Raw genomic sequence first — 24496 nt, 5'->3', positions numbered from 1 at the left:
ACAAGACAACCAATTTATATATTTGTCTATACTGGTTATGTCATGTGATATGAAATTAATATAAAAATTTATACATGTACATGTATTGTAATATGTTTTTTGCTGAATATTCAGTTTTAAAATGCCATCTGGAGGTTTCTTATACTATTTAGTTTTTTACATTGTATATAATACATACATGTAAAAGAATTTAAGATAAAAATCCATGATCTCAGATTAAGGGGGAAAAAGGTTCTCTATTCAAAGAAAAGTTTTTGTGCTATTCAACTGTAAACAAAGTAATTTTCACATGTAATAATGTTTATTAAATTGGTTCTTTCATGGTAGTTTGAAAAATCTGGAAAACAAATGTCAGAGAACTCCCATATACATGATATTCTTTGCCAAACATGTTTAAGTAGAGTACATGCTGTTGTACATTGTGTAGGTTGCATCAATGTTGTATTGAAGCAAGAAAATGTGAAAAATAATAATATCAGGATCTGAATATACAGTATGTACATGTTCATGTACTATATTGTACATACATACATGTATAAATGTACAAATGTACATGTACATGTTTGTTTTTTTTTATCAAATAGATTGTCAGAAGCCCACGGTTGAATCCAATCCATATACCATTTTCCATCCCCCGTGAATCAGCTGTAGGTCTCTGATGATGATCAAATTGAAGTATATCACTATGTAATTGTACTCTGTATACTAGAAATGCAATAAAACCTAAATACATGTAGATACTAGGTACTTTAAATTTGTGTGTGTAGAAGAAATTGATCTGGCAGGGGCCTGGATCCATCTCAGTATTACAACAACTTTCCTTTTTATACATGTAAATTTTATTTCTTGGCAACTTCATTGTTATATCATAGTTCTTAGTGCCTCATATTTTCTATCTTGGGCTGCTGTTGTGATACTGAAAAATATCAGCAATTTCCAATGATAATGTTCAAATTGACTGTGATGTCGCCGATTAGTGGACTAACATCAGTTTTGATGGTCTCTACAGAACATCACATCTCTTACTAACATTTCACTGTGTATTTCCAGTCTTGACCTCATAGCTTCTGTTATTCTAAATGTAACATGCAAGTCTTGTGCTTACATGTACCAAACTACACTAAAATATACATGTATTCATTGAGATGACACTGTGCTATCTTATTGCTTTCGTATCTTTGTTTGCGATTGAATTTTCATTTTGTACTTCTCTTACCAGATCACACACTTAGTAGAAATTGATATTTTTGCAATTTCAGAATTTATCAAGTTGGAAGAATCGTCGACGAAGGCAATCAGCAGCTACCATAGAGAGAGTTGAGGGGACTGATGATTTAATTAAAGGGGAAGAAGAAAAGAAAAGAACCAAAACTTATGAACAAATGAGACAGGAAAGGTGAGAAAAGGGAAGCTTTATGTTGTTAATAAGATACAAATATACATCTGTCCTGAATAGAATTTGCCTCAGTGCCTTTAATTTTCACACCACTGCCGTCCAAAAAGAACATTTCTAGAATACTGCTAGAGGAATAATTTCGTTTGCCTTGGAGCAAAGCTTTAAACATGATAGTTTGTCTTTGGTTTTAGCTTGAATATACTCTGTAGATTTGAAAATAATTGATATGCAATTAAGAAACTATTATTTTTGGAGATTATGGGTACATGTATCTGATGCAATTAAGAAACTTTTATTTTTGGAGATTAAGGGTAAATGTACCTGTACAATGTTTGTTCAGCAGAATTTACCTTTACCATCACAGTGATGTTACAACTAGTTAGGTGTCATATGCCTTAAGGTTGTGACAGACATGGAGCAGTAAATCTTCATGAATGGAAATATTTCATTAGGAAACATGCCATTCCATCATGCTGCTATCAGGCATTTGTCCTAATTCTTGACACCAACAAAGTTCATCAGTTTCTTCATGTGATTTATAGTAGACAAGTAACATAACTTTAGGATGAATTTCTTTACTTACATTGACTTATATATCAATACTTTGGTAATGTTTGAAGTTATTGAGGAAACTTCTATATTATATTGGGATGATTATTCATAAACTTGGTATTATGATTGAAGGCATAAGCATGTCTTGATGACTACATTTGATTTAGTAGAAAAAATTCTAAATTGTTTGAATTACAGTCAAAATTGTGTAACCGAACCCTGATTAATCCGAAATTAACTTATCTAAACCAGGCACTTTTTAAAGCTCTGTTATATCAATTGAAATATATTCTAAATCTTAGAATACCAAACTTCTGTCTAAACTGATCAAGGTATAAAGCCTCACAGGAGTTCAGTTCAGTTAGTTTTCATTGTTCTCTCAGCAGGCAGTATAACTTTAACCATCAATTAGGTATACATGTACTTTGTATTTATACAATTTGCAAAAAAAAAAATGTTCCAACTCAAAAAATGACTGAAATAATGTTAACACTCCGTAATAATCAGAAACTCAGATACATTTAAATGATTATTGATTTTTTTTTTTTAAATATTTCACGTCACATCAGTCTCTTTGGAGCCTAAAATTCAGCACAAAACTTCCTTTTCACACCCATACTCAATTTCCAGAGTTTATCCCACAGCATTAATAATTTCAAATATGTACTGGGAAGAAATACTGAATTTAAAACCCTTTGGTTTCATATTATATTTGTTTTATTAATAGTGTAGTTGTGAACATTTTTTTTTATTTGCAGAGGTTAAAATGTTGCTTTAAAGCATTCTGAATCAGTAAGAAATAAGGTGATGTTTCTTTTGACATGTGTTGCTCTAAGCACAAAAAATTTAAACATTAAAGAACAAATATTCATGTAGATGACAATGGATAAAAGCAGCACTAAGAGACCAAAGTTATGGTGATCTACTAAAATTAAGATGTTCCTTACAAAGCTAAACAGAGGTCATAACACAGAATTCCACATCCCTTTCAGGATATCTGTGGCTACTTTAACCTGATTTTGAGCTCAAAATCAATTTAACAAATGTAATATAGAAATATTTATTGAATCTGTCCAGTTATTATCTACGAAAATCAAACAGGAAAAATTCATTTGTTCATTTGAAAAGATATTGATGTTTGTGATTGTTTTGTTGATATGAGTGTTTATTGAACACACACATTATGATATTGATCACATCTGAACTGGTAAAGGTGCTTATCTAGCAAAATTGGCTTCATTTGACTTAGAACTCTCAGAAACAATGAAGGGGGTAATTTAAGAGAAGATAATTCATTAGATTGAAATAATTTTAGGAATCAATTGATGACTGCTAAGGACCAATTTAAGTAAATTAATCTATTAGTTGTTTGGATTGGAATGGTAGAGATGTGAATTGGTGAAAAAAAAACACTGAGGCATCAAAAATAGAGGAACAATTCAGCAACCTAAAAACTCAAGTACATGTACATGCTACATGTATGTACATGCCTACTATGAGAACAGAAAATATTTACATACACCATAACATTAGTTGAAGTGTAACAGTATGCTATTGATCAAGGCTCTGGAAATGGTTAAAAATGATGGTCATTGACCAACAAATTTTACAAATGAATGACCATTTTCCAGTATCGGACGTAGAAAGTTGTCAGCCCTTATAAATTACAGTCTGGGTGGTTTAAATTGTGTCTGAACATCCTGTCTACCTGTCTTCTAATTGTTTATTGGAGATATTGAAACTTAATTGACAGGTTTACATCAATTCCGGTAAAATGACCGACATGGGCTGTCAAAATTTCCAGAGCCTTACTATAGAGATAAATATCGGGTACTATTGTTTGGTCCTCTGTTTTGCTCTAATTTATGGTCTAAAATATTTGGTCCAAGTATCTGTTGAAAATTAATTTCTTGTAAATAAAAAAAAATTAAGACAATGGAAGATAAATACCTTCATTTTAGGGGAAAATGTCAATTTTTACAGTGGAAAAAAAATAATATCTGCTGTACAGTGTAGCATTGCATTGAGTTGAAATATAAAAATTCCCAGAATATCAAAATATTTATGGAAATATGTGTGACTTTCCATTGAACTTGTGGATATAATTTCGTATTTGGGGAAGGTTCTGTAAGGACAATAATGTGAAAAAACAAATGTTGTAACATATTATGATTCATGTTTATGTAATTACCTTTAACATTTTCATTGTGAATGAAATTCTGATGACCAAATTTGACCACATACTGGGCAGACCAGACTATTTACTCTAAAATCTACAATAATAACCAAATTTACATTATCAACTGAGTTGTCTTTTTATTTTGTCAGGGATTAAGGATGAAAATTTCAAGTGTCCTTATTGTTCAAATCAACATATAAAATATTGTGTTTGGACTTGGTTCATATTTTTTGTTAATACCACACGTCTTTTGTGTATTGAGTACTGCTAATATTTACTTGGAGATAATAGCATATTCAGTTAAGTTTTAACTATATTTGTTCTGTAATATATTTTTTTGAATTCAGTAATTATAAACAAACAATAGGTCCTGAGTTGATTGTTCTCAACATAGTAAACTTTTGACTCTGTTCTTTTAAATGTATAATATGCAAAGTGTAGTCTGGGCTTTTGAGACTTTGATTAGAAAATCTTTTACAAGGGGGTTACCCAGGGTTGTGTAATCAGTAACAAATCTTACAGGAATGTTTTGTTTAAACAATATTTGCTTAGTCTTTACATTCTTGGTTAGGTCTCCTAATAGTTGACATGATTTTCAATTAGGGTGTTCACCAGATATAAAATTTATGATCGTAGGTTAGGTTTGACAGTTACTGAAGAAAATTTAGAATTTTCTCCCAGTCATATTGACTCTATTTTACTATGGAGAGAATGCATTCAAAGATAAGTATTTGTATGGAATTAAATATTTGATATGAAAAATGAAATATACCCTCAAATTAATTAAATGAACACTTCACAGTGAATGCAAAATAAACTATTTTTAAGATATTTTAGATTTTAACCTGTCAGCTGTTAGAGTGTTAGTCAATACAAGGAAAAATGGAATCAGTACATTTTGATGCATGTACATGTTGCATGCAAGGAATATGAACTATTTGATTATAACCCAACACAAAAATTCAAATTTCCATTAGGTTGTCACCCATATTAGGTAGTAGATTATGCCAACTGTCTTGATGATCAGAAATTAATTGGCCTTTTTCCAGTTTGTTTATAGTTTATTTATATACACATGTTTCCTCTCACTTCTAATGGTGATAAATAACAATAATGGTAATTTCAGTCTTCCCCTGAACTCTTCAAAGTGACTTGTCTTTGATGATATTCCTTTTAACCTCCTCATAAAATAGAGGTCCTGACAATCATGACTTGAATGAACTATTTTTGGAATTATTACATGTTTTTTTTGTCTTGTGTAAATATTTACTTTGTGCAAAAATGTGATCTTAAGTTCTAATTTACATGATTTTAGACATCATATATTTGTCTTACATTCCTGCATTTCAAAATAGTAGAAGAAAAATTCACCTACATTTGTGGGCTATAAATTTGAGGCCATCCCAAGGGGTAATGGCTATGGTTTGATTTTTAAAAGAGTAATCAAGGGAACCAAGGTTATAGCGGTAATCAAAAGAATGTAATCCAGGGACAAAGATCAGACATGGAAAACAGACATACACAACAAACAATGCAAGGCAACCAAAATCACGCATACAAAGTAAAAAAAGCAAATGAGCAACTCGGACTCCACTAAAAACTGGGAGTATGGACCAGGTGCACTGGTAGGGTAAAAAAGTTATTTATCTGATTGTTATACTGATTTATAGGCAAACAAATAGAAAAATGTGTTTTTTTATTAAAAAAAAAAAAAGTTTTGCATGAAGAAGAGACAAGCTTTTGTTGGATAAATATTGGAGTAGATGTTTTTAGGCTGTCAGCAATCGCAGTTGACTTAACATGATGAGTAAAACATTCATTTTCATAAGAATGAATGAAGGTGATTTCTTGCATTCTGAACTGTTTTTTTTGGTCCTAGTTAGGGACCAATATTTACTTTGTTTCATACATACATGTACTTTCCAAGGAAGACTCAAATATTCTTTTTAATTCTAAAAACAACTTTTCTTTGAACGTGTCAAAAATATCTACCAGTTAAAGTGTCTGTTGTCAAGCTAGTATAAATTCATCTAATTCTTTCATTAAACTAAATCCTTTTTCCCAGTTGGCCTTGAATTTGTGTGTGTAAAGAACCCTTCACTTATCCTTCAGTTGCATAGCTTGAATACCCAACTGTTTCATGTCAAGAAGAACTAAGTTATCGTTTAAGGAACCGTACCAGTATGATTGTATAGGTGGACAATGATCATCATGTTGTTTTAAATTTTCTGGTTGTAACAATATCTTATGAGTGACACTTGCTGTCTATTGAGACAGCCATAAATACCTTGATGTTGACTCAAGTGTGTTTTTATGTGATACAAATATAATTATGTCTTATTTGATGTTTGAATTGATACCCCTGCTGTATAGTTCTGTAGCTACTTCAGGTTCTCTATTCAGGGGAAATAATCAGATTTTTCAAGTAGAAATGCAAATAAGAACAGTTATTAGGATTAAATTATTAGGTATGAAAAAATACATGTACATTGTAAATTCATGTCAATTGTAAATGAATACCTTAAACTATATTTGTCTTTCAAATTTATATGGATTTAAAATGAGCTTAACATTGTTAATAATACTCAATTCACATATACATTATGTAGTGCCAGCTGCAGCCTGCCCAGTGGTGTTGGGGTTTCCTGACCCATGGGTGGCATTTAGCTGACATTTTTTTATACCCACAATATTATGTGGTACATCTTGACGAGCCATTTTGACAACTCTATGAATTCCACATGATATTGTCTTCAAAATTGAAAGTAACTTTTATTTTGTTTATTGGTAATCTAATAGTTGCATTTTTCATCATTTTTATGCCCTCTTAGCAAAAAATTTAAGAGTGCAACTACAAACTGTCAATGTGTCTGATGATGTCACAATCACTCCTAATGTTGAGACTGATATTTCCAAATATATCTTGTCATGTGCAAGAAAAAAAAATATCTGTCAACATTATCAAAGGAAAAAATTACTACTTTTTTTTTCATTTTCAGGGAAAAAAGGAAAAGCACAGGAAATTTACACTTTTATCCCATAGAAGATGATGAAGATTTGGTTTGGTCAGTGAAATCTCCATCAAATCAAGAGGCTCCCAAGGTTGATTACAGTAATATTGAGTCAAAAAGAGCTCCTATGTTGTCTTCCAAAAATAGATCAGTAAGTTTAAAAGTGTGAAACTTACACTTCATTGCTATAGAAGGTGGAATCACCAGTGAGGTTTTAGAGCATATTTAATTATTTGCTAGGTTTGGCAGAGTCCTAAGATTTGATCTTTTACTGTGCTTTTATATAGGTTCCATACTGGTATACATGTACGGGTATCAAAAATTGATGTAGCATTTTTACATGTTAGAATTATGTTTTTGTTCACACAAGATAAGATATTGGAGCCTCACCCAAAAGCTAGAACCAAACATCTTAATACAGTTTTAAATTAACTTCAAACATCTTCAATGAAACCAGAAAAAGAAAATGATTAATCAAACCAAATCTCTTAAAATAAATTCAATGGACTACTTGATTACCGACACTAAATATTTATAATTATTAGTCAGCTTTATAGCCTTTAGGGTATGCATCAATTAAAGAAAAATAGTATTTGAATTTATAAGAAAACCAGCAATTCTTTACATTTTGTTTTCTCTTATGTGAAAATGCATTATATATTAGTGTTTGGAACAAAAAAATAAACATAGTACCATAAAGTTCTTTTAAAAAATTAAAGAGAAGTTAAACTTATACTAAAATTGATTCCCCACCTACAATATTGCCAGTCTTTCAGGGAGTAATGATACATTGTATATGTGCAGATACATGTACATTTCTATATGAATTTATTAAAATAAAAACAATGATATGATCAAATACTGAAAATAACAAAAATGTACACAATTTTATATTCAAAGACAAAAATCAAATGGAAAAAAATAACATTGTATAATAAGGTGCAAATTTGTATTAAAGAATATCTACACCTGATTTATGCTCACATTAGACTAATCAAATTTTTTTTATTTCCATCACAGAAATCAATGGGAAGTGCCACATTTGGGGTGGCATCCTGGGCTGACGATGTTGAAGACCAAGAGAAGGCTTCAAAACCTAATCAAACAAAAACAGAAACAATAAAAAGAACATTTGATGAAAACCATAATGCTGAAAAATCGGCACCTCAAAACACAAGTGCCAGAAGGTTATCAAATAAATTAGGTGATATAATGAAAAGTTTTGAAAGTATGAATGATGGAGATGCTAGTAAAAAACCTGTTGAAAAGCCGCCACCACGTAAAACACATGAATTCAAAGTGGATTCTAAATCGAATCGATTGAAGGATACTAAAGTTCTAGATACACAAACTGCTAGATCATCGCTACCAACAAAGAAAAAGGTTGAACCTGCAAAACCGAGGGTAAGATAGGTTGCTATGTTCAAGGTCAGGTTTATATAAAACACATGAAATCGCCCTTGAGAGACAACTGGATTAATTCTGAAAGTAGTTGGAAAACATGCTTAATAAGGATCAATTCCTACTAAAGGAAGTGAAAAAAAGAATCTTTTTATACCTCTGTTTTTTGGGAGGGAAATTGTACATAGGGATCATGGTGTCTGTCCATACATTTGTTCCTCCACAATTTCTCCTCACAGATTTCTCTTTAACTTCTTGTAGAGCTGTGATGTTTATACATTGTAAATAGGCCACCTTTTGTGATCAAGCAGCATTAACTTCTTGTAGAGCTGTGATGTTTATACATTGTAAATAGGCCACCTTTTGTGATCAAGCAGCATTAACTTCCTGTTTGACGAATTTGTTTTGACGGTATTGTAATGGTGGTAGGGAGTCAGGTATATTCTTAAATGAGCTTTGGTTTGCTTTACACTGTGTTAAGTTTCTATCTGCTATCTTTCAAGTATTTAGTATTTGACAAATGTTTTTAATATGGAGTAGACTTTGTTCAAAAGGGTGCAAAATTGTTAGATAACCTCAGTTCTCAATGTTATCTATTCACATACTTCAAACTACTGGTGTCATATCATACTTCCTAGTTCCTTAATGTTACTACTCTTATATAGTGGGCAATCTGAAAATGACAGCAGTAATTAGTCTGGAAAAAAAAATAACATTCATTTGAAGAAAGGGTTTATTAACTAAGATGTTTGAAGGTGGTTAGTTTATACAAGCTGAATTTATCAGTAATTTGATATGTAGATATTTATGGTATTTGATTGGTGAAGACAAGTTTCTGTTTTATCTAGAGTGGTTTGGACTTGTTTTGATGTACTGTTGCTGTTTTGTTTGTTTTCAGATTGGTTGTTCTCATAGTGGTACTGAATGTCTTAAAATGTCTTATCGATGCCCAAATCAGTGCTTTAAACATATATATATATTTGAGATACGCAGAAATTAATTTTTGCCGAATGTACAGATATAGTTCTTTTGTTAACGCGTATGTGGTCTTGTGGTAGTGTACTTGCTGCAGAACCTTATTAGGTTGTGGATTTAATTCTAGTTTGTTGTGGCTGTCTCTACAACTAGCTTGAAACATACTATACAGCTACATGTATTATGATGACAGTAGTCATAACAATTTGCCTGATTAAGGTGACATGCCAAATTGTGGGTATAGTTGATTGTGCAAACTAGTGCATTTAAAATTAGGCTCACTTTGTCAGGCTGGTATAAAAAATGGGTGTTTAGTTGATCTACTCGTTCTCATCCTAAACATGCTGAAATGCATGAAAAATCTGCCATTGGACTCAGATTTACAGACAATCAATGAAGCCTTGTACATGTACATGTACATACATACAAAAAACTGTTGAGTGGTAATTAAGTACTAAATTCAAATATTTTTTACAGACTTAAACAGTAGTAACTGAAATATTTTGCATAATGTACATATTAAAAAGAAAATAGTAACAAAAATAGAATGTTTGTGGGATACTTACTTAAATATGAGGTAGCTAGATTTCAATGATGATTTTAACATATTAAATACTGTTGTGACAGCTGTAATATAACTACATAAATACATGTACATGTAGATACAATGTTATACATTATTTAATGATATTAAAAGGGCAACATATATGTATATGATAAATAATTAATAGTTCTAAGATGAATTTGAACTTAAACAAAATCTTGCTTAATTTGAGGTAAATCAAAAAAAAAAACATATTGCTAAGAATTTTAGTCCATAATATAATGGGTATATATAAATGGTACTACTGGTGTCACATGTTTTAAGCCTTTACAGTTTATATACATTGACCTTTTCTATACATGCATTGTACATTGTATATATGCAATGCTTTTATTTTCTGGTTTAAAATAGTTGGCAACTTCTAGATTGGAACAGGATACATCAATTCAAGAAATGAAAAAAAATCAACTACACTTATGAAAGATTTAAAAACGACCAGTCTGTGGAATTTGTGACTAATAAACCAGTTAATGACCATATAAGAGGAAATGGCTGTTTCAATTTGTTTTTGAAGGCAAGCTGACTGAGAATTAGATCAAGGGTTGCTTTGAAAGTTTATTAAATAGTAAATTATTAGTTCAGCTGATTGGATATTATTGTTCAGGGTACAAAGGGAATTATGTATGGACACAGTAGAAAATTGTACACCCCTAGGGATGGATTAGATTTAAATCTTTTACATTAAAGGTATTGGTATCTATACATGCCCCATGACAGTGTCTAAATTAAATTTTTTGTTAATTTTTCAGATGTTTATTTTTTTACGCATACTTGACAAATTTGAGTTGGTGCCAAAGTATTTTTGAGATCTGTTGATTTTGTGTTCAACAATTAATTGAATGAGACATTTATTTTGGTGTTTTGACCAATGTAACATTTAGGTCACATATCGAAAAATAGGTCTTGTGGAATTTTGATCTGATTATGAAGCAGATTGGTTTTGAAGTAACTTTTTGTGATTGGCTGTGTAGATGAGGGGCTTTATTTTCTTTGTTCATTTGTCAAGCAAAGAATTCAAGGAATGAAGCATTGCTTTTTAGGATTTTGATACCACAAATTAATGTTAATACTTGAATGGACATTGTCATAACAGAAATACAGTGTAGCATGGACATGATTTTCTTCAGTCAGATATAAGAATTTCAACAAAAAGCAAGTGGAGGGACATATATATATGCTTCACTCGTGCAAGATGTCTATTCTTATGACATTCCAATATATTGATGTGACTGTCCTATAAGGTTATCAAGCTGTATACTTATATGCATATATATTTTTTGTGTGAGTCATGATATCTTATGAAGCTGTTGTTTTCCAGAATTATGTGGAGAAAAACATCAAGATCAAACAGAAGCCCCACAATGCTAAAGGATTTGGAATAACAGTGGTTGGTGGTCAAGACAAGAAGCAGCCAGTCATTATAGATAAAGTTAATATTGGTTAGTATGCTTTATAGCAGGAACCAAAGATGTGGGGAAATGTCCATGAAACTACCAATTGATGAATTTTAGTAGGGAGAGATTTGGGCTGGTTTATTATATTTAGTGGGGAGTATTAGATATTGATACCATCTTAGATTTCTGCAAAATATTTTCAGAATTCTATATTTTTAGAAAAAAAGGTTTTTTTTGCACTTTCACAAATTATCTGTTGTTAAAAAATTATGTGATAACTTAAATTTTGTATTATAAGTATTTATGCTCTTGTTTGAAAAATTGAGTTAGTATAATGTACACCCCAAAGATAACTGCATGTGTGGTTCAGTATAGAAATGATTCTTAGAACTGAAACTAGAAGAGGACAAAATGTTATTTAATTTATAAAAAAAATCTCTTCCTTGCAAGTGCAAGTCATGCTGGTCATTGATCTTTCTAAAATGTACTTATACAGTTCTGTCATTAAATAAATATAAATTCCTATTATACCTGATAATAGGCTAATGTCAGTATAACCATTTGGATAAAATCTCTATTTCATCTTTTAAAATTGTTTGAGATGCTATCAGTCATTGTAATTACATTACTATAATGAGAAAATTGCTGTATTGAATTAGTTTTTTTTTTATATTAAAGTTAAAAAGTTGACTGCGATCTAACCATTAGATAATTATTTTTTAGTATTTCTCAATTTCCTACGTTTTGATTACTAAATGTTACCTATGAGAATTAGAAAAAGGAGATTGTTCATGTCACTGATCAAAGTTAAGTCTGACATCTCTGAAATGAAAGTTTTTATAATATCATTTAAGTAACCTTAAGCTAGAGTTTTGAGCTTAAATAGTTACATTTTATAGATCATTTGATTTGATACAAATTGCTGAATAGTTTTAAAAGACAAGTAAAGGTTAAAACATTTAATGTGATGGTACATCTTCATCTACATCAAACTAAAAACAAACAACGCTTTAATCACAAAATCACAATAAAAAGCATCATATGTTAAGAATTTTGGCCTATGACTGGGGACACAAAGATGACAGCCTCTTAGTCACCACTGTGTTTCTCTAATACCCATTTGTACTGATAAATATGTTTGATTAGGATTTTTTATGGCAGACAAAAAACTATGTCAACATCCTGTTTTACTCAATAGTTAGTAAGTAGGTCAAAGTGTAATAGGAGCATCACTTGTGAGACTTAATGGTAGATGTATAAGTATCAGACAGGCCTGAAGAAAATGGTCAGGAAGTGAATTATAGTGAAAGTAGCCTTTAAACTGCTTTAAAACTAAAATATGCAATTCAAGAACATAAAAAAAAATAATTTATTTATAGCATCTAGATCCAGTAAGCTGAATTATTTTAAAAAGAAAATGGACAACCTTCAGTTTTTGTCCTTCTCTTAATGCCTTAATAAACAAACTTGGTAAGTGAATAAGTGTGATGCTCAGGTATAGGCTTTGCCTAAATCATATTATTTTTTAGATCTCCATGGATAAATTCTTTATGCTATAATTGAGTTCCAGTCCATGCTGGTTATGGATCCTCAGGGAAAGAGTAGTAGGGGCAGGACCATTCTTAAATTTTGGTAGAAATGATACAATACCTCTTTCTCTTGTTTCCATTTATAAATTCCTAGATGAGAACCTTTTTTTTTATTACAAAAAGTTCTGGGTTCACACCTGTCATACTATTTCTAGACCTTATTTTTTAGAAATGAATTTAGTGGATGTTAATTTTACAAGAATATGCTATTTTCAACTTTGAGGGCATTGATCATAAATTCTGAAAGACCATATGTTTTTTTTTTAAATTTGAAAGCATAATTAATGCCAGGTTTATAGACTGATTCAGTAAATTGTTTTTGTACAAGAGTTACCTTCTTTTTTTGAAATTCTATGACTTTGAAGGAAGAGTCATGACTTCTTATTTTAAATTCTGAGGTTTTATTTATGTTATGTCCTCGATTGACATTTTAAAAGGAAAATTAACAAACATTTTTGTTACATAACTGGCATGATTCAACATTGTAGAAATATTTTAAAGACAGTCAGAATGACAGTGCATTAATTACAGATGTATGAAAAATTTTTAAATAAAAACTGTTATCAATTCTTCAGGAAAAGGTATTTTTACTTAAAACCAATCAAATTAGTTGACTTATGAGGTGTTGTTATGGTCTAAGGCCATGTTTCTGACTTGCAGCTACAAGGCTGAATATTTGTCTGACATATTAACTCCTAACTTATGACTGCCTTGTGGCATTCATGGTACATCATTTACAATGGCCGTAGCAATACACATCCTGTATTGTCTCTGTACAAGGTCCTGTCCACCCTAGAGAAAATTTAAGAGGTCAAAGTTTATGGATTATGTTTTGTGCTTTATAAAGACTTAGCATATGTTTTTAAGTAATTTTTCAATGTTACTTTCTAATTTTCTTCATTTTTTTAAATCTTGTCAAGCATTTGAAATAATAATGACTATTTGTATAATTGCATGGTACATGTATCATTTCTTTGAATTAATTTGGATTTACTTTATCTGAATGTTGCCCTATAGCTCTGGTGTTACATGTATTACATCTTTTTGAAATCATTAATTTGCACCTACTTCTATCATATTTGTATATTAGTATATTTTGTCCACTGTGTAAGAATTTGTTTGTAGGGTACCAACTTATTTTGTGTTTTTCATGTTTTGGTCAAACAATAAACTTGAATTTCTAACCAAAAGTAAAATTTCTTTTAAAAACTTAAAGGCTCTGATAACATTAGTAAAAAAAACAGTATGGGTTAATGAAATTTTGACAGAACCACAAAAATTAGTTCTCATAAATATGAATATTTTCACAGTTTCAAATCATGTTTCACTACATTGTGCATTATCATTTTCATTCATTACACAATAGATTCAGGGACAAACGTTCTTGTGAATGGTGAGTAAACTGGTTACCATGGTAACTGATATTGGTATAGGGAAAAGATTGCACATCAATTGTTCATTTTTTGATTCACCAACTATTTAACTTGTTGATTCACTAATAGACCTGGCGTCACTAATAGACCTGGCGTCGGTTTTACAAAAAGTCGTAAGTGTGAAATTGATCGTAAATCATGACGTCACAATGGTATTTTAGTTTATGACGTCATTACTTACGATCAATTTTACACTTACGACTTTTTGTGAAACTGACACCAGAGCCTGAAGTCTGAAGAAACACCTCAAATTGAGAACTTTATCAGTTCAACCTTAATTAAAGCATTGACCAGTCATACTGTTGGAAATCAACTTTTTTAGGAAAGCTTTTATTAAAACCTCAATTTAAGATGTTTTATGGAATAAGGCACCAGGCCCAATGATAAGACCAATGTCTAATAACCAACATTGATCATTTTTGTTTCCTGTATACCTGTATTACTAAGCTCAACATAGTGATCTTTAACATCACATTTTGTTTAAACTGCAATGAAAAAAAAGTGTTTGGTATAGTAAAACATGTAAAAAGTATTCAATTACAGAGATATGGAGAACATATCCTTGACACAATGACTAACAATAACAAGTCTTATTGAAAACGGAGAGAGCAGAGGTGAAGCAGCTAGTATAGCAGATGCCTGACCAATAATTATCCTTGGTGTGGCATGCCATAGCTGAATTATACACTTATTTTTTCAAAGAAGTTTAACACAGATTTTCAATGGAGAAAATCTATAACCAATTCCTCCTTTTTTAGCAAGCTGCTTGGCTTGTTAATTGTACTAATACAAATTCAGATGCTATACACTGGTGAAAAAGTACAAACTTTCTAGCCTTCAACAAGCTAAAAATGTAAAAAAAACCCTTACCGAAAGTTAACATAATTGCACAAAATCAAAACTAGCACAAGTGTATAATAATCTTAACATTAACTGTGGCTTAAACCATCTGTACATGTCAAAAGGTCAAGGTCAAGTATGCTTACCTGAGTATAACATGAATTACATGAAAATAAATAATTACATGTTAAGTATTCTGTCACATGATTATAGAACAAGGCCTTGTTACACATTATAACATAACACCGTTGTCATGCCAATTTATATTCATCATGTAAAAATATTTGTACAAATATTTCATAGTTTCATTACATATCGTGTTGTTTTCATGATGTTTCCATATAACTACTCATGCATTCACTATCATTTCATTAATAACAGTTCATACCATTTTTTCACCATTGAAAGTAATCGGTATCATTGACAAATTATTTATAACTTAAGACTTGTATTGTACTGTTTTTGCTAAGTCAGCATTTTGTTTGTAAAATATATGTCTAAGTCACCAGTCCAGAAATGTCAATAAGTTTTGAGGTCACTACATTCTTGAAAAGGTCATGGGTACTAAAAAAAATTGACTCTCTCTCTCTCTCTCTCTCTCTCTCTGTCTTAGAAATGCTTTATTTTATCTAGGGTAAAGCATCATTAACAATTACTTTGCTCATTTTCATGGTAGCTAGACCTTACTTAGCTAAGGTTGATTTAAGTAGTTTGACTGTCCAGCTGTCTGTGTGTTCAGTATTGAAATCGTGTACAATCAAATAATTTTTGTAAGTCAAAGAATCACCAGGTACAAATCAAATTGATATTTCTTGTCACATCATTGGAATTGTGTCATTTTCTGTCCAAACTACCATTTGTTTTACTTAAAAAAAAATAACACCAATTTTGCCATCATATATTTGACCTGCCAAGCAGATTTCAAGAAAATTTAAAAATGTTTGTTCACTGTCATTTTAACCATAAATGTCATAATTTTACACTTGTCAGAATATCATGAATATCTTGTAACTAATTATGATGAATCTTGAATGAATCTATCATGGAAATTCTTCTGGTTTCATAGGAGTGAAATGTTAGTATATGAAAAACTCAAATAGAACTGAATTTTTTGTTTTAATACCGAATTTTTTGTTTTTAGATGTGAATGATTCAATATGAATTTGACAATATTTTGCATGCATGAAGTAATCATAAAAAGTATCCTGATGTATAATTTTGAGCATGAAATTATAATTTTGATTGAAATATTTAATTTGGTTTGTCAGGGTCTTTACATCATATGGATGCTAGAGATTCATAGATATGAAAAATTAAACCATTTTATTAAATAGTCATGATCGTAATCCTACACATACAGCACCATAACTCTAATGTTATTAGTTCAAACTTGAAATATTTATTATCAGGTGACCAAAACATGCTCTGACCAATTTATTGCATTATTCCATATTGAAGCCTATATTGCTTTGTAAGTGTACTGATACATACTTATTACAGAGTGCATTACAGCTATGTATGTATTGTGGACTGGTCTATATATCTTTTACACGTTTATTGACTGGCAAATATTTATAAAATGGGAATTAACTATTTTCAGGGAGTGCTGCTGATGTCTGTGAGGTTCAGGCCAAAGACGAAATTCTATCCATCAACAATAGGGATATTGGTTTCATGACACAGGCCATGGTTCGTAGAGTCATTGATGAATCTAACAAAAAGGGGGAGTTAGAAATCCGAGTCAAAAGATATGCATCAGGTACTGGAAAGTGTACTAGTTTATCAATAGAGAATAAGCCTATCAAGATACATTTAAAACTGACATCCAAATAGGTGTTTTGTATTTTATTGGTGAATGTTTGGGTCGAGAGAACCTATCCTAGGAATAGTGAATCAATACGTGTGATGTTTAATATAGATTACACAGTGATTAAGTAGAATGTTATGATGATATTGATGAATAGAGTCTAACATGAAGTTTTAGTCTATGTTGTGAGTTTCTATGGAACGGTAAAGAAATTATTAGATAATTAGTAGATAATAGATATGAGTCAAGTACTCTTTTGTTGTTCTATTTTTGTTTTTTTTGTTTTCTTCAAAAGAAATCATGACAGGAAAAAAATGTTCTTTTTGTGTTCTGCCTTTTTTTCATTGATATGAACTCCTTAAGATTGCACTTATAAAGATAAAAAACATACCTTTAATGTGCTTAATCAAACAGTTCATACATTAATTACAAAAATGTGTCTATTGTACAGTTACAGAAGAAGATGATGATGAAAGTGGTGATGATGATGCATTCCAACCATCTACGACAAATAATATAACAAAAGAGCCAGAAACTTCATTTTCTACTAGGTCAACCTTTGAACCTTCACGGACATCTTCAAGAATAACAGAATCTCCCTCAACTCCTGAAAGACCACAAAGAACAAGACCCTCCTATCAACCTTCACCATTGTCTAGAAATAGAGGGGAATCCCCTGCTAAGGATGTGACTATAAATAACACAAAACCATCATTTGAAGTTTCTGTCTCAAAGACAGTAGAACCACCCTCTACTAATGATTCAAGATCTACACTTGAATTTTCATCAAGGGGAAGGTCAGAACCACCTTCAACTAATGATTCAAGGTCAACATATGATTTTTCATCAAGAGGGAGGTCAGAGTCTCCATCAACTAACATAACAAAAGAGTCAAGTTATTCAAGGTCAACTTTTGAATATTCAAGCAGGTCAAGATTGGAGCCAGAAAGGAAAGTTGAAAGTTCACCTCCCAAGGAAGAAACTATCACAGCAACTTCTCATCAGATAACACAGTCAGCACCAAAATTTGAGAATCCAAACTCCAGACCATCTGAGTCACCACTGAATCAAAGGAGAAGACCATACAATTATAACCATGGCAACACAGATGAGAATGAACAGGTATTGATATATATTTTTTTTATAACATTATTGTTAAGAAATAAAAAAACATTTTAAACATAGAACTTTCATAGTAAGATTGTAAAGTAGGGATTTGTATAGAGCAGGTTGTTTTTCTTCTCTTTTTTTTGACATTTATGTAAATGATTCAAAATGTAACTATTGTTTTCATTTCAGACTTAACTTCAATATAATACTATAGGAATTATGTTCTTTTTCTTTTTTGTTAGAATTTGCATTGAGATTGTTTTTTTTTCTAATTCTGATTGAAATCTACATTTATGAGCTTTGAATTGATTTTAAAAGGTCTGTTTATTGCATATATTCTTGTAGAAATTTTCAATTATATTTTTAGCCATCCTCCATCATGTCAGAATTAGAGAAAGAAAAGAAATGGGCTATGGAACAAATGTCCCAAAATGTTGATAACATCACCAATGAAGGACAGGTATTATATCTTATTTTTTTCAATCTAATTAATGAAAGAGTAATCAAGAGAACTGAGATTCTAGCGGATATCAAAATATCAGAAACCAGGAACCAGACATGGAAAATAGCCACACAAAGAACACAAAATAACCAAAATAATATATAGAAAGTCACAAAAGTAAATGAGCAACTCGGACTCCACTAAAAATTGGGAGCATGGACCAGGTGCACTGGTAGGGTAAGCATCCTCTGCTTTTCAAGAAACACCTGCTGAGATGCACATAAAAGGTCGTGTCCAGGGTAGACAAAAGAGGAAAGGAAAACTATGACTAGAATGATGAAGTTGAGGTGAAATATTATGGACTAAGGGAGATAATTTATTTCTTTTAATCACCATTAATTGTAATATATTTGTTATTAATAAATCATGATTTAGTAGTTATTGGGAAATGTGTAACCCATTGTCATAGTATGGAATTATCAGTATTACAGTTCTAATTAAAATTGTTTTGAAATTAAAAGATGTCTGATTTGCTTTAGAAATGCATGCATTTACTTTTGTTGCAAATAAGACTACATTTTTTAAAACAATTTTGGAATTTTATGTGTATGACTTCTTCCTGATGTATGCATCTTTGTTATAAAAGGGACTGCTAATTTCAGATAATTACTAACACCTCCAATTATAATAGATTTTTACACAAGTCTCAATTGAGAAATTCTTGGCCATTTCACTCATTTTGCTGTGCTCCACTCATCAAAAACAAAATTTCTCACACTCGTGTAAGAACTTATTTCTTCTGTTTTACAGCCAAAAACTATGGAATTACAATAAAGGTTTAAGAGTAATTTGCATATGTGTAGTATTACTGAGTGCCAATTAATCACTTGTGATTAACAGTAATCACCCTGAAAATTCTGTTATATAGTAATTAGTTCTTCATGTTTTTGTATAATTTTACTATATTAACATACATTGTCATACAAAAATGTAGACATGCATACAAAAAGTTAGATTAATTCATTCGTTGACCCTCTGAACTTAAATGAACTAATTTTAATTTGTGTATTGCGATTAGCTATTTTACCCATGACAGACATGGTCACATGGACCTGTCAGTCATGGGCTGTCAGCATAAAAGAAAGCATAATTCTATTGATATTTTTCTCTTTCCATCAGGCTGAAGCTGAACCAGCTGTTGAGGATGAAATAGTCCCTCAGACTAAGACATCAGTGGAGACATCCTACTCTAGGTCATACTTTAATACAGATAAACAACCTCTAAAGAAAGAGGAGCCTATCTTAACACAAACAAGGCCTGTGTATGAGAGAGTTGTTGAGGAAAAACCAATAATTAGGGTCAATAGGTCAAAACCACCTGCAGAAGGTAAGCTGTTGGTACAGTAATTGAATTGTGCATTTTTTACCTTATAAGTTTTTTTTCTTATATTTTTCCCATACATCACAACATTAAACAAATGAAGTTCAATTTTTGTTTGTGACAAGTGAAAGTTAACTCAGTCTATTAGAAATCAATTAAAGGTATATGTTCAATAAGATATATTCTTTGATTTGATTTCAATTACTGTAGGATACATGGCTAGAGCATTAAATATTTATATGAAAAAGTGATTTTGTGTTTTTGCTATTGAAAAGTTCATCTAGGTGGTAAGGATATATTTTTTTCTGTTCATTAATAGATTTTAGATAGCTTTGTAAACACAAGAAATATGACCGAAGATTTTAATTGCAGATCCTGTTCCACAAGTTAGAGAGGTACCCATCACCATAACAACTAGACCCGAGGTGAACCATTTTGACCTGCCAACTTCAAACCCTCCAAACTACCAACAAGATAGGCCTGATGACCTCAGTCCAAGCCAATCTTCTGGTGGGTTTGGACCACCTGAGATTCTACGACGATGGCAGCGTCCTCGGCCAAGGTCTGAGTACTCTAGTAATAGTAGTATCAATGATGAAAATAAGAGGCTGAGTATGGCATCAATGGACTCAACAGCTTCATCACCTAGGTTCCCTGAGGATGACATCACTCAGGTTTCTATCTTGATTTTATATGTTAAGGCAGCAAACAATGGTGTTTTTAAGGAATGGAAAATGTTATAGAATATGCTCACTTTGTGCCATGTATTGTAAGACAATTTTTTTAGATAGCTTTTTGTAATTTGAATAAAGAACCAAAATTTGTTAAAACTATTATATTTTCTCAATGATTATTTCAAACGTGAACAATTTTTGTTCTTAGATTTGGTGTAAGGGTAAACTGCAAAATAACAAAATCTGATATTTCTATTTATAAACATACCGTTTTAATAGTGGAAAGAATGATGGCTCTTTCAGGCGGTAATCATACAAATAATTTTTATTTAAAAATTTAGAACCATGTGGATGTTAAGCCTCAAGCTGTAGTTGGTCAGACTGTGACGTTAGAGATCCAACCAGGACAACCAATCAAACAGTCCTTTGCGATACAACAGAATTCCGCTGCTCCTTCTCTGATGATAGATCCTAGGAACAGGGCTGATGATAAGTAAGTCTTTATTATGTTGTATATTTTTTTGGATGTTCTAGCTTTGATTAATTTTCGCAAATTAAAGTCAGGAAAACAAATTAGCTTACAGTCTGTCGAAATGAGTTCTTTTTCCTTTGATACTAATCTTGAATTGCTTTTTATACATTTGCAAAGTATCAACTTAGAATGGCTTTGGACAGTTTCAAAATATCATATGATTTAATCAAATCTTTCCTTTTCCAGTGATGGTAGTCTTCCACAATACAACTTCCACTTCAATATTGGTGACAAATCCACTCAAGGTATGACTAATTGATAAGGTTAAATTTAGAATTCCTAACTAGATCAGTGGACTAATCATATAATTTTTTGATATTCTTTAACACGAAGATGGACCATAAAAATATTAAAAACAATAGATAGATTTAAAATATTATTGAATGAGTTTAATGCAAAAAATTTGTAAGAAACTGGTACCAGACAAATTATTCAGAAATATTAGATTATTTGTATAAATACTGTAAAATCTTCTAAACTAAACCTTGTCTCTATCAAACATCTTTCTATGTCCTATTCATATAAGTTTCATTGTATTATTAACCATCAGATACCATGCATCTGCTAAAACATAACAGATTCTTCGTACATAACTGAGAGGGTTCTAGTCTAAACAGGCTGCACTGTATTTTTTTAACGAAAGTTACATATAAACTATTACCAAATTTATGTACTTAAATATGTTTTCATCTACCCACAGAAAAGGACCAAGTGCCATTAGACCTTGAAGCAGAAAGGGAGAGAATCCGACAGGAAGAAAAGGAGAGGCTGGAACAAGAGAGGAGAAGATGGGAAGAAGAGGAACAGAGGAAATTTGAAGAGAAAGAGGCCCAACTTAGGATGGAAGAGGTAAACATTTTTTTTCGAGGTCACATGTTGGAATTTGATCGATCTATTGGGATTGATACATATTTAAAAAAATGAAAGTAGGAAAAATATTCATGTTTTATTTTGTTCCATCTGAATCACGTTGAAGAATAATTGATGTAATACTTAACTCTCAACTAGATGGCAACTTGTAACTGAAAAAAGAAAAAAAATATCCCTCTAAATAAAAATAGTTTGATATAAATGCCAAACTATGTAACTTGTATTGATCTTTTGCAGCAATAAGTAAACTGATGTATCCTCTTAGTTTACCTTAAATTAATTATGATTTTATCTTTTAGGAAAAACTTCAACAAGAAAAACAGAGAATTGAAGAAATGAAGGCTTCAATGGAGCGTGAAAAGATGGAATTAAGTATGAAACAAAATGAACCAAGTGTTTATACTAAGAGTAGTAGATTTACTAGTGATAAACCTCTAAGGAATAGCCATCAGTTCACAGCTTATGCAGATTCTAATTCTGCACCAAGGTCTTTAGAAACAGCATCATCGTCATGGCGATCTAGTCATCCCCACGATGAGCATCATCATCAGGAAAATTCTCAGGAGGATGTTTTGATGAATAGAACGGCAAGACCATTTAGCCGTAGGAATGGTAATGAACACACAAATGCTAGTGATAATCATGTTGAGAGAGACCACGTGTCCAGGGAGGATATACATAGTTTGAATTATGCACCCAAACAAAAAATCCGTGGCTCTCAAGACTGGATGCAAAATAATGATAGTGGGCATAAACATAATTCTAGATCTGAGAGTCCTAATGAACATTGGCTTGTGGAAGAAGCCGAAAGACGGAGAAAATCTGGCCACAGTAGTTCTTATCAATCTGGGCCAATCAGACCAAAGAGTGACAATATTGGAAATCGTTGGCAAAATGAACGCCATCAACCTCCAAGATCTTTATCCCCTCAAAATACAAGGAGCAATGACTTTAAGCAATTTAGTGCTAGGCCTCAAAATAATCTGAATCAAACACTTCCAGCAAATTTTAATTTGGGAAATATAAAATCAAAAGCCCAGCCTCCAGTCCCACCAAAACCAAATCGAACATCAACAGGAAGTTTATCGTCTTCAACAAGGTCTTCATCCAATCTGTCATCTCCAGTATCCCCATCATCACCGAAGAGTCATGCAGAACAAGTTGTGGCTGTGAGTGGGAAACAATTGTGCTCACATTGTAGTCTGGAGCTAGGTAAGTACTATTACAGAAAAAAAGCTTTACATCTTTTGATGAAATACAGCCTTATGTTTTCTTGAAACTAATGGTATACATGTACATGTAGCTATTTTAATGGTTTTTATCTAGGGGATTTATCTAGATTTTATGATTAATGTCTGCAAATACATGTTTTGGCTACTTTAGATTGTAACATTTTTTATACATATACATGTACATTGTATCCCTAGTTGTTTGCACCAACCTACATTGTACCAAATTTAAAAAGTTGTTGTGGCTATTAGGTATTTATTCCAGAAAAGAATAACGACATATGTACATGAACTAAATGAAAAGAACAAATTTCCAAATGACATTGAACAACAAAATTATTTATCTTTCATTTTTGCAGGTTTTGGAGCAGCAATGGTGATTGAGTCTTTAGGATTATACTATCATGTACAATGTTTTAAATGTTGTGTATGTCACACTACATTAGGAAATGGTGTGCAGGGTGCTGACGTCAGAGTCCGAGTTGATAAACTCCATTGTCGTAACTGTTATAGCAATGATGAGGGTAAGTAAGTACTTGTATTTATGAACATGAATGACCCTTAACTTTACATCACATCTTTCTACACCATGAAATACTAAGTATTAACAGAAGGGTGATTCATTTTGTGTTAGGTTTTCTGTCTATGAAAAAAAATAACCTCAATCACCTTGTGCACCTAGTAAATAACCTTAGAAACAGGTTACAATTTGTATTTTCAAGTTTCATGCCATCACATTGATTTCATTTCATGTAGACAGAACAAGTCAAACCTTAAAAAAATGTATGCATCAAATCATCAAAGGTGATTCCTGTTGTCACTGTCATATTGCCGAAGTATGTCAATGTGATTATGGAATTAAAAAAATATTATTTTTAATTTTATTACTTAAACATGGATGCAGTAGTCGTTTGTATTGAAAGTATGTACATTTTAAATATATTTTCTTATGTAAAATGTACCAAAATTTGTTAAAAATCATAAATGTCAATTCTAATATTGACTGCCATAAGTATTCTACATGTGCACAGTTAATTATTTTTTAAAGGTTTTGAATTATAATTTTAACAAATATTT

The 24496-nt window shown here is 31.3% G+C and overlaps 1 protein-coding gene across 2 annotated transcripts in view; it reads left to right on the top strand.

Annotated features, from left to right (window-relative positions):
• The window catches only part of LOC148604939 (uncharacterized), a 75007-nt gene that overhangs the window by 47866 nt on the left and 2645 nt on the right, over nucleotides 1–24496 (top strand). For both annotated transcript variants that reach the window (XM_088551085.1, XM_088551086.1), the window contains 14 exons: nucleotides 1260–1396; nucleotides 7127–7289; nucleotides 8159–8542; nucleotides 11437–11557; nucleotides 16975–17133; nucleotides 17633–18303; nucleotides 18659–18751; nucleotides 19913–20120; nucleotides 20487–20788; nucleotides 21130–21281; nucleotides 21507–21565; nucleotides 22021–22169; nucleotides 22490–23402; nucleotides 23779–23943. In XM_088551085.1, the coding sequence (XP_088407211.1) occupies nucleotides 1260–1396; nucleotides 7127–7289; nucleotides 8159–8542; nucleotides 11437–11557; nucleotides 16975–17133; nucleotides 17633–18303; nucleotides 18659–18751; nucleotides 19913–20120; nucleotides 20487–20788; nucleotides 21130–21281; nucleotides 21507–21565; nucleotides 22021–22169; nucleotides 22490–23402; nucleotides 23779–23943 (3676 nt within the window). The remainder of the gene's footprint in view (nucleotides 1–1259; nucleotides 1397–7126; nucleotides 7290–8158; nucleotides 8543–11436; nucleotides 11558–16974; nucleotides 17134–17632; nucleotides 18304–18658; nucleotides 18752–19912; nucleotides 20121–20486; nucleotides 20789–21129; nucleotides 21282–21506; nucleotides 21566–22020; nucleotides 22170–22489; nucleotides 23403–23778; nucleotides 23944–24496) is intronic.

The sequence above is a fragment of the Perna viridis genome, chromosome 10 (assembly GCF_037379345.1).
Source record: "Perna viridis isolate PV_CMFRI_1.1 ecotype Kerala chromosome 10, ASM3737934v1, whole genome shotgun sequence".
NCBI classification, from domain to species: domain Eukaryota; kingdom Metazoa; phylum Mollusca; class Bivalvia; order Mytilida; family Mytilidae; genus Perna; species Perna viridis.
Note: the sequence above shows the minus strand (reverse complement) of the source record. Positions and strands in the feature narration are given on the sequence as shown.